The sequence below is a fragment of the Chionomys nivalis genome, chromosome 3 (assembly GCF_950005125.1).
Source record: "Chionomys nivalis chromosome 3, mChiNiv1.1, whole genome shotgun sequence".
NCBI lineage: Eukaryota > Metazoa > Chordata > Mammalia > Rodentia > Cricetidae > Chionomys > Chionomys nivalis.
Genome location: NC_080088.1, coordinates 10,604,297 through 10,615,407, shown reverse-complemented (window position 1 = coordinate 10,615,407; position 11,111 = coordinate 10,604,297). Strand labels below are relative to the sequence as shown.

Below are 11,111 nucleotides of genomic sequence, written 5' to 3'. Positions count from 1 at the left end.
ACAACCATCTAAGATACTTTATGTTCTCAAGTGAAGTGAAACGCAAACACAAATAGCCAGGAGGGCGAAATTTAAATTAAACTTCAGAATCGTTTTGTGTTTGAACCATCTATAGTGTTTCCAAGCCTGCTGATAATGCTGCTTTCTCTGGGAGCTTAAAACAATAACCCAATACAAGAATCTTCCTCGATTCTATAGTCTCAGTTTACAATGCTGTGCACACATTCACTTGGAAACATAAGAGTTTGATGTAACCTTCTAGAAGGAGTTTCTTAGTTGGAACAGCCACATAGGAGTTTTTCCATGTTGCTGACCTGGTATGCAACAGGGTCTCAGGGTGGGTTAACTTGGGGTTTCTTATTAGATAGCTGCACTTAGAAATGCCACATTAAACAAACATGCACACACACACACACATCCCCACACACAACTGAGCATGTAGGAACTTGCTTGTATTTCTAATGCTGCTGAGATGGAGACTGAGTATTGCTGGTCAACCAGGCTAGCCTTCTTGGGGAGTTCCAGGTCAAGGAAAGACTTTGTTTCAAGCACGAATAAAAAAAGAACATATGGGGCAGAACAAAATGACATGTAGATGGCATTCTAAAGATGGATAAGCATCCTGTTCGCTGTATCCTGCTTTATCTGTTGTATAAGTATCCCCTGACTGTCTTTTCCTCAGCTTAGGTCTCCTATCAAGAGATGGTCCTAAAAGACAAGGGCATTTCTTGGCACAATTCAGATTAAAATCTTTGAGAATTTTTTATTCTTTGAGTCACAGACCATCTGCAGAAATTTGACTTTTAGGGGAGGTTGAGTCTACCATGGTACCATGAAAACAACAGTGTTGCTGCTTGAGTAACTGCAATTATGAACTTTATTTCTGAGATCAAGACTCTTTCTGTCTTGTTGGGGGCTGTTCTAACCAAAATGATCCTTCAGTCTAAATTTAAATTAAGAAACTAACTAATGGGATCACGCTGCGCCCCATGCTTCGCCCGCCTAGGTCCGAATAGTAGAATCCAGAAGGTGAGCGAGGCTTCCAGGTGCTCAGAGACCCATAATGTCAGTAATCCGTACATCCGTCCATGCCAAATGGGTCGTGGGAAAGGTGATTGGCACAGCCATGGTAAAAACTGCTAAAGTCAGAGCAACCAGACTTGTTTTGGATCCCTACTTGCTAAAGTACTTCAACAAGCGGAAAACCTACTTTGCTCACGACGCCCATCAGCAGTGCTCCGTCGGGGACATCGTGCTCCTCAAAGCTCTGCCGGTTGCGAGGTCAAAGCACGTGAAACATGAACTGGCTGAGATCATTTTCAAAGTTGGCCAAGTTATCGACCCAGTCACAGGAAAGCGCTGTGCGGGGACCGCCTTCCTAGAAAATCCACTCAGTTCAGAAACTGCTAACCCAAGTAAAACTCCAGAGGAACTCAAGGTGTCTTCCACCTAGGGAAGAAGGAGCCAAAGGGATTTCTGTCTTTATGTCTCCTCTCTGACTTCCGTCACTAGCCGTCCAGTTTCCCTTGTGACATGAATGAAATAGTAAAGTAAATGAAACAAACAAACAAACAAAAAAAAAAGAAACTAACTAATGGGAAAATCTGAGTGAAATATATGAAAAAATAAGCTTCTTGTGGGAGGAAAGAACAATGTCACTGATGTCTAAAGGTGTAAAGTAAAAATTTCAAGTTACTAGTTCCTTTAGTCTATGTAGAAATATATTTTTTGTTTCAAACACATCTATCAGGTTTGCTACATAGATATGTTTTATTTCCTTAGGAATATTTAAAAAAGATATCAATACATAATTCTATACAGGTGTTTGAATAGGACAACTAGGTGAAAAGGAAGAAAGTGAAATCACCGTCTTCAAGAACAGCTGTTGTTCCTTCAGGCAATTCTAGTGACAGGGACTTCTCAGGTGTTTTTGGAGAGTACACATTCTTCACCCACAGCAGATAAGTGCTAAGTCACTGAAAACTTCTCTTCAGGTTAATAGAAATTTACATGTTTGAACCTCAACTTTGAGTTTTTGCCTTGGAAGCAAAATTCTCTTTATTTCTTTTGGCCAGAAATTGTTTTCTCTCCAGAGAGAAGCAAAGTGAAAAAAAAAGCTTTCTTATTCCCAGTAAGGAGAGACAAAAAGAACTTTCTAGATATTGGTCATCATCTATGATAACTTTAAATCTTTCTATAAATGTTTGCATATTATCCCCAGTGTAAAATGGTTTCTTAACCCATGTTTGAGCAGAATTTATGTTTGATTGATGAATAGATGAGAACAGTGTTCTGATAAATGACTTCCAAGCCTTGACCAAACACTACCATGCAGGGTTTCTACTGTGGGAGTCATTAAGTGAGTCTTTGGCCACAGTATTGGATGTCTGCCTACTCTTAGATAATGTGTCTAGACATTGGATCTAAGCTGCTAAAAATCTGTGTCTTCCAAAGAAAAGCTTGGATAATCTTTAGCTCCAAGCAAGGAACCTATGAATTCTTGAAATACATTTTTTTTTTTGCTAAGCATGTCATCCTTCAGTTGAAACCTTGAGCTGTGTCAGATAGTTAATATATCAATGTGATTTTTAGCAAAGACTTTGAACTATGGTACCAGCTGACCTCTGGAGGAATTGGAGAACTAAGGTCAGGTGAAGAGATGGTCTAAAGTGTTTATGGAACTGACTCTCAGTAGAAATGTTGGATTTCAGTGTTTAGGTGAGAGTCCTTCATTGGCAATACTTCATTTTGCAAAATGTTGCTACAAGAATTAAACACACACTATCAGCGTGACACCACTGGGAGACATCAAGTAGAAACATTTACTTGGTACCTCATGGCTCTTGTTTGTATACGTTTTCCATTGCTGATTTAATTCTTTATTCTTTTCTGTACATGCAGTGATTGTGGTTGTCATACCTTGCCTGACTTCTGTGAGAACTAAACCTCTGGATGATTCTGGGCATCAATATACAAAACTAGAAAGGAGAGAAGAAAGGATCGAGGAAGGGGGAGAGGGATTCCTATCCAACCTTCTTTCTGTGACAACCTGCAATGTTTCCTGCTTTGGTTTGAGTCTTACTGATTACTGGTTCCAGACCTGTAGAGGAGGAGACCTCCAAGATGAGCTTAGTCTCAGCCACTGTCTAATTTCAAGCACATGAGGGATTCTGAACGACAGCTACCTAGCTGACTCCAGCCATCCTCAGATTGGTGAGCAAAATAAATGATTATCTGTTTGGGCCACTGCTTAGGCAAAATTCATCACTCTGCAATACATACCCAGAACAGGTTAAGATGCTAAGAATGGAGAGGTATAGTCTTTCTTATCTCTGAAGGCATGATTAGCAGAAGCTTGATAGCCCTTGAAGCCATGTTTGTTGATGACACAAAGGACACCAAAGAAAAGTTGTTGGCTGTTGGAGGACTTGTTCTCCAAGAAAGTTTGCAAACATATTTGCCTAGAGAATCTAGCAGATTTGAATAACTAGGTTTCTAGGTAGGCTATTGAAACTGTCAACTTTTGGCTGATAATCTGGATAAAGAGAAATGAGTCATGTACAATTTTTCAGCCAAAATTTAGATATCTAAAAAAAGTGTCAGGACTTTCATATTTGAAAATAAGACTGTTTCTCTTAACAGAACACCAATGACACAAACACTAAGATCAACAATTAATAAATGGTACCCCATGAAACTGAAAAACTTCTGCAAGACAAAGGATACTATCAATGAGTCAAAAAGGCAGCTTACGGAAAGAAAAATGATTTTTACCAATCTCATATCTGATAGAGGTCTAATATCCAAAATATGGAAAGAACTCAAGAAATTAGATCTAAAAACCAATTAATAATAATAATCCAATTAAAAATAAGCACAGATCTAAACAGATCATTATCAATACAGAAATGTCAAATGGTTGAGAAATACTTTAGGCAATTTTTAGCATCCTTAGCTAGCAGAGAAATGAAAGCCAAAACTACATTAAGCTTGATTATCATTTACTTAACAGATAATATCCACTTATAAGTGAATATATACTGTATTTGTATTTCTGGGCCTGGATTACCTCACTTAGGATTTTTTTCTCTTTGTATCCATTTGCTTGCAAATTTCACAATGTCATTTTTAACAACTGAGTAATACTCCACTATGTAAACGTACCACATTGTCCTTATCCATTATTCAGTTGAGGGATATCTAAGTGGTTTCCATTTTCTGTCTATTATAAATAAAGCCTCAGTGAACATAGTTGAGCAAATATCCTTGTGGTCGAATGGAGCTTCCTTTGGGTTATACCCAAGAGAGGTATAGCTGGGTCTTAAGGTAGATCAATTCCTAATTTTCTGAGGAACCATCTTATTGATTTTGATAATCAATGTATAAAAGTTTGCACTCCCACTAGCAATGGAGGACTGATCCCCTTTCCCCACATCCTTACCAGAATGAGCTGTCACGTGTGGTTTTTATCTTAACTGTTCTAATTGGTGCAAGATGGAATCTTAAAGTAGTTTTGGTTTGCATTTCCCTGATGGCTAAGAATGCTAAACATTGCTTTTCGAACACATTGTCTCTGTAGGGATACCTTGTTCAGCCTAGATATAGTGGGGAGGGCCTTGTTCCTGCCTCAAGGTAATGTGCTAGACTTTGTTGACTCCTTATGGGAAGCTTTACCCTCTTTGTGGAGTGGATGGGGAGTGGAAGGGGGATGATGGAGGGAACAGAAAGAGGGGGAGGGAGTGGGAAATGGATTTTGGCATGTAAAATGAAGATAGTTTTTTTTTTAAAAGAAAATTAGAATATAAAAGGTAAAAAATAAAAACAGAGAAGTTGAGCTGATGCCTGTATGGAGCATTCACCTCTATGTTCTAATCTCTTTGGCGAAAAAAGATACCTGCAGGCTATGGAAAGAGGAACATAGAAACCAACCCAGCCCCAAGACCCTTGACCTACAATCTGTCCTATGTCTAAGATGTGCTAGGACAATGGTGGAGTAAAACTTGTGGGAGTGGCCAAACAATGTTTGGTTTAACTTGAGGTCCATACCACAAGAGAAAGCCCTACACTGTCTGAATGGCCAGGAATAGGAGACTGAATAGCTCAGAGACCTAAGATAGAACTAAACAACTAGCTATAAGTGAACAAACAAATAGATAGATAGGCAGATGAATGAATGAATGAATGAATGAATCCTAATGATGTTTTGCTGTACTCATAGTTTGGTGCTTGTCCAGTCATCATCATACAGGCTTCCTCTGGCACCAGATGAGAGCGGGTACAGAAACCCATAGCCAAATATTATGCAGAGAGAGTCTAAATTGGAGGTCTTCATTGGGTCCCTCCTTTTGGAGATCTGTAAACCTCTAGGAAGAGGCAGAGAAAGACTGTAGGAGTCAGAAGGTATGGAGGACACCAGGAGAATAGGGCCCACCAAATCAACTCACCTGGGCTCACATGGGTTCACAGAGACTGAAGTGGCAAGCACAAGGTCTGTATTATATATTATTATATTATATATTATAACTGTTAGCTTGGAGTTTTTTGTGGGACTCCTAACAATGGAAGCAGGTATGACTCTGATTCTTTGGCCTGCTCTTGAGACTCTTTTTCTCCTATTAAGTTGCTTGACCAATCTAGATATGAAGGCTTTTCCCCTGTCTTATTGCATCTTGTTTTGTCCCATTTTTCCCTATTTGACTATCATGTTTTGGAAGCCTGCTCTTTAGTGAAGAGGAAAGGGATCTGGGGAAGAAAGGGGTTGTGGAGGAAAGATGGGAGGGATGGAGGGAGGGGAAACTGTGACCAGTATGTATTGTATAAGAGAAGAATCTACTTTTGAAATAAAAATAAATTAATTAAAAAATAAGAAAGGAAATTTTTTTTTCTCTTCTCCACCAGAGGATGCTCTGGGACCTCTCCAGTGGGACAAAACCCAGCGGTCCCTCCCCCAACTCCCTCAGGCTTTTCTAGCCAGACAGCAGGGAGTTTTCCTGTGGCTGGGCTAGCCCCCACCCCACCCTGTCCCCAAACCTGCCTATTTGCCTATGAGTTCTGTGGAACCCTGAAACACAGCCTGCTCCAATACTGAGGGGACCTAAGAGGTGAGTCAGAAGTCACAGGACTGGACAGCCAGATGCCCCATTCATTGCGACCTAAGAGACAGCAACATCAAGGATTGGACCAAGATGCCGAGACACTGCTGGCCTCATTTGAAGGTAAAGACGGGTAGGCGCCAATGCAAGAATTCTTCCAACATCTTTGAAAGCAACATGTTAACACCAGAACCCAGAGGACACACATCAGGAAGACTTGATCATCCTAACCAGAAATGGAAGAAAATGATTTTAAATATAATTTTATGAAATTGATGAAGACCTTTAAGGAGGAAGTGAAAAACTCCCTTAAAGAAATGGAAGAGAGCTGGGCAGTGGTGGCGCACGCCTTTAATCCCAGCACTCGGGAGGCAGAGACAGGCGGATCTCTGTGAGTTCGAGGCCAGCCTGGTTTACAAAGGGAGTTCCAGGACAGGCTCCAAAGCGACAGAGAAACCCTGTCTCGAAAAACTAAAAAAAAAAAAAAAAAAAAAAAAAAAAAAAGAAAAAAAAGAAATGGAAGAGAAGACAAACAAAAAAAATCTAAAAGGATTCTAAAATTGAGAAACAAATCAGGCCAACAATTATTTGCAGATGAGTCTTTAAATTCTTTGTAAGTCTATGCAACAGAAAAATCTTTTATACCAGTCAAAGGCTTCTAAAGATCTTAAGGCTGTGCTATTAGAGCTTCTCTATTCAAAAAATAACTTTGAAGAATTTTATTGTCTCACAGTAATTTCACTGGTAACCTAGGATGGAGAAGTCCTAATCTGAGTGAAGATAGGTGTCTATCAACTTTTATCTAACAGTATGAATGCCAATAAGATCATAAGAAACACACACAATTTTCAAAGGGAATTTTGCTAATAGGAATACTGTCAGCTCAGAATAAAAACAAGGGAAAAAGTTCAAAATATCAGCACATGTTCTCCTTTACTGCTTTGTTGTTGTTTCAATGCAGAGGAATCAAACCCAGGACTCAGGATTACAGTAGGCAAGTGCCCTGCTACCGAAACCCATCCCCAGTCCTTTAAATAGTTCAAAATGTAGAGTATTTACCTTTGTAAGCAAACTAAGGTGATTTTTCAATTGGAAGCACCAGTGATTCTTATGGGAAAGAATAACACAGCTGACAAGAAGAACTGAGAGTAAGAAGTGGGGAAGGTTTGGCATAATACAGCAAGACTGTATTCTAGCCTAGAGATTGACAGTGTTACCCATCTGTGTTGTAATAAGAGCAGCGGGCTGTGTCCTGCTACCCGGCTAGCTTTACACCCGAAATAATTACATGGAAACTGTACTCTTTTAAACACTGCCTGGCCCATTAGTTCCAGCTTCTTATTGGCTAGCTCTTACATATTGATCTAACCCATTTCCAATAATCTGTGTAACACCACAAGGTGGCTTACCAGGAAAGATCTTAACCTGCATCTGTCTGGAGTGGGAGAATCATGACGATTGCCTGAATCGGCTTCTTTCTCCCAGCATTCTGTTCTGTCTACTCTGCCTACCAAAGTTTTTGTCCTATTACAGGCCAAGCAGTTTTCTTTATTAATTAACCAATGAAACAACAGATAGAAAGATGACCCTCTTCCATCATGGGTGTCAGAATTGCTGGGGCCACTGCTGTGCACATGACATTTTCTTCTTTCTGACTTTATACAATGGGATCTCTGTCCTATATGTGCAACTGTGTCATATGTTGGCTATAGGGTGAGGAATCTTAAAATTTGTTTCTGCAGTTCACAGATGCTCCCATTGGAAAAAACAGTAGTCAGTGTCCTGCTCCCAAGAACACCACCCCTCAGTAATCTTACATGTGCATCTGTCTAGGATTTTGGGGATGGAATGTCAAGGATATTGGTGAGGATTCTGAGGGTGCCTTTAGAGGACTGAAGGTGAGTGCATTTTGAACAGAGAGTGTACCCTACATTTTCCATAGTTGAATATTTTAAGATTGAGGTCGAGATAAATGAGTGACAAATCCTGATTATATTTTTTGGGGGACAGATCTATAGCCCAGGCTAACCTTGAGCAGTCTATGTAGGTGAGGATGAACTTGAACTTCTCATCTTCTGCCTCTGCTTCCTGAGTCCAGGAAGAAAGGCACTCACTGTCATGCTGCCTTCCTGTGGAACTGGGAATCTAACCCAGGGTCGTTTGCATTCAAGAAAACACTCCATCCCAACTGACGTATATCCATAGCCCACAAGCAGAATTGACAAATAAACATTACATATAGTATGTAACATCATGTTTTAAATATTGAATCCACTGGACTAGAATAGCTTAATTGATCCAATTAGCAAATGCATCACCTTACACACTGTTTGTGCTTTGTGGTGGGAAGAAGGGGAATCCACGTTCTTGTCTTTTTCCAAATATAACAAATTGCTATTTCCCATCGTCACCATGCAGTATGGTAGGTCTCTTAGACTTGTGCTAATAGAATTTTGTCGTTGACTAATGTCTTGTCAACCTGGCACTCCTTTTGTTTTTGCTTCCTTTGTCTTCTCCCTCAATGCTCATTTCCAGTCTATAACATTGGATACCATTAGTACGCGGATATTCTCTAACTCAAGATTTCTTTTCTGGTAGTCAGTCTAAGAAAGAGCATTGGTAGACAGCTGAGACAGCTGGAGGTGGAGGTGGAGTTTAAACCTCTGATAGTGCCCTGCCCACACCGACCCTTATGTTCACCTATAGAAGCTTGTGGATCTGCCTCAAGATACTGTCGAGCAGCAGTTAAAAAAATATGAGGTCTGAATTGCTCCAAAACTGTAAGCATTTTGAGTGCTGCTGTAGCATTCATTATTAAGTGGAAAACCTTCCACAACTGTTCTCCCCACCGTCTCATCGTGTCCGTCCTTCCTTCCAGTTGTCTTGCAGTGTACCTAGTTTGGTCATAATTGTATGACAAGTTTGCCTCAGTTTCTATGCTGAGCTCCCCACTGGCTTTTTTTTTTTTGCAATAAACCTGATGCAGATTATAGATTTGATGCAATGTATCACACAAATATATCTCTGAAAATGTCTTCATATTTAAAACTCAGTGTATCAGTGTAGGTGTAAGTTCTCTGAATGTCTGTAAACAAAATCAAAGATGCATTTATCCACGTGATATTTCTACTAATTTAATTTGGACTAATATAAAAATATAAAAGTTAAAAATAAAAAAAAAGATACTGTCGAGCAGACTGACAGTGGCTAGTTACTTCTTGCTGGGAGTTTGAAGATGTAGACATTGACATCTGAGTCTTCCTTCTGTGCCCAAAAGTAAGAGGTTTGTGTGGGGCAGGTTCATGGAGAAAAAATATTAAAACTACCTGCTGTTTAATTGGCTACTGTTACAGGTCAGGTTTCTTAGGAAGATGGCTATAAGGACCACTGTGTAGTTTATCAGGGAGCATTCTTGGGCTCAGATACATAAGGGAAGGAAGAGAGCTGGACAAGTAGTAAGATACATCATATGGTTAAACTGGCAAGTGTTTTCTCGCTCACTGGGAAGATGACTCTGAGAGTGTGGTTGACTTTTGCATTTCAGACCCAAAAGTGTTTGTTGTTTTTGTCACGGTCTCTATTGTTCTATTTTACCAATAAAGACTAGGGAGCCAGATGCTGGAATAAATACCTGCTAGCCCCAAAAGGCAGAGAAAGAAGCCAGCTGACCTTCCTCTTCCACGGGCATGCCAGAAAGAAACTTTAACCTTACTCCACCTCAATCAAAAACTTCTCCCTTCTATTTCCTCTCTCTCCCTCCCTCTCCCTGTTCTTCCCTCTCCCTCTCTCTTTCTCTTTCTCTCTCTCCCACTCCATCTCCCCTCCTCCCCTCTCTATAGTCACCCAACTTCCCCTTACTCTCAATCATTATTGGCTGTTTGCTACACCTCTTGACCTATAGAGTGTTCTTTTTATTTTATCCTATTTACAATAAGCAGAAAGCTCTTGGATTAAAGATGTGTGCTTAGGGCTGAGCCACACCACAGCTATGTTTCTCTGGTAAGCAACACAATCTTGGAGTTTACAATGTGATCAAATATCCCATAACATATGTTTGTCTCAAAGTGTCATTGAAGGCCTCTTGTCTGTTGCTGGGATAGCACCCCAACTCTGATATAGAAGGAGAATATCCAGTTAACCTAAGAATAAGAACATGTCTTTGAGGAGAGCCAGAAGGCAAACCATTTCCAGTAGTTGTTACTATTGTTCATCCTGTATATAAAGATGCCTGAAGCTAGAAAGGGGAGAATGTTCAGCTACAGGAAACCCATGCAGAGAGCAAAAGCTCAATCAGGAACTCCAATTGATGTCTTAATTTCCCAAGTTGGCTTCAAATGGATGCTGTGAGCACTTAGCTTTCTGATGTCATTTCTATCCATAGCTATTTGTTCCTTCATTTGGAAGTCTCACCTGAGGGGACATTCTGCTTTGCCCTGGACTTCCTGTCTTGGAAACTTTAATTGGCTGTTGCCATGGGATTTCCTCAGTAGATTTGTGCTGTATGTTTTAAGCACCTGACCTGATGCTTTGTGTGTTCTCTTCTCTCTCTCTTTCCCTCTATCCTTTTACTTTGACTTTCAATATACTTAATAAACTCACTCACTAAAAGCACATATAAGACTCTCATAGATGATTCCCTGGACAACACAGAACACAAGCAGAGAAACTAGCTATTGCATGGCGGGAGCTGGGGCACTCAGATAGCTTTGCAGTGGCAGCTATAATTGGAATGATGAGACTGGTTTTTTATACATCATTTGTTCATTGGATGAAGGCAGGTTTCTTCACTTAAAGCCATTTTTAAAATTTATTTTATTGAGCTCTACATTTTTTCTACTCCTCTCCCTGTCTCTCCTCTCCCCTTCAGCCCTCTGCCAAGGTCCCCATGCTCCAAATTTACTCATGAGATATTGTCTTTTTCTACTTCCCATATAGATTCTACTGCCTGTATGTCTCTCTTAGGGTCCTCATTGTTGTCTAGTTTCTCTGGGATTGTGATTTATAGTCTGGTTTTCTTGC

At 40.1% G+C, this 11,111-nt stretch overlaps 1 protein-coding gene across 1 annotated transcript; it reads left to right on the top strand.

The window, feature by feature from the left end:
• Positions 1–981: 981 nt before the first annotated feature.
• On the top strand, positions 982–1,555 carry LOC130872030 (28S ribosomal protein S17, mitochondrial). The gene has a single exon (XM_057765827.1). The coding sequence runs from the start codon at positions 1,064–1,066 to the stop codon at positions 1,451–1,453; it is 390 nt and encodes a 129-aa protein (XP_057621810.1). The 5' UTR covers positions 982–1,063; the 3' UTR covers positions 1,454–1,555.
• Positions 1,556–11,111: the final 9,556 nt, after the last annotated feature.

Bases quoted from the DNA above. Each gene is read 5' to 3' on its own strand.
- LOC130872030 (XM_057765827.1), top strand. From the start codon at position 1,064: ATGTCAGTAATCCGTACATCCGTCCATGCCAAATGGGTCGTGGGAAAG.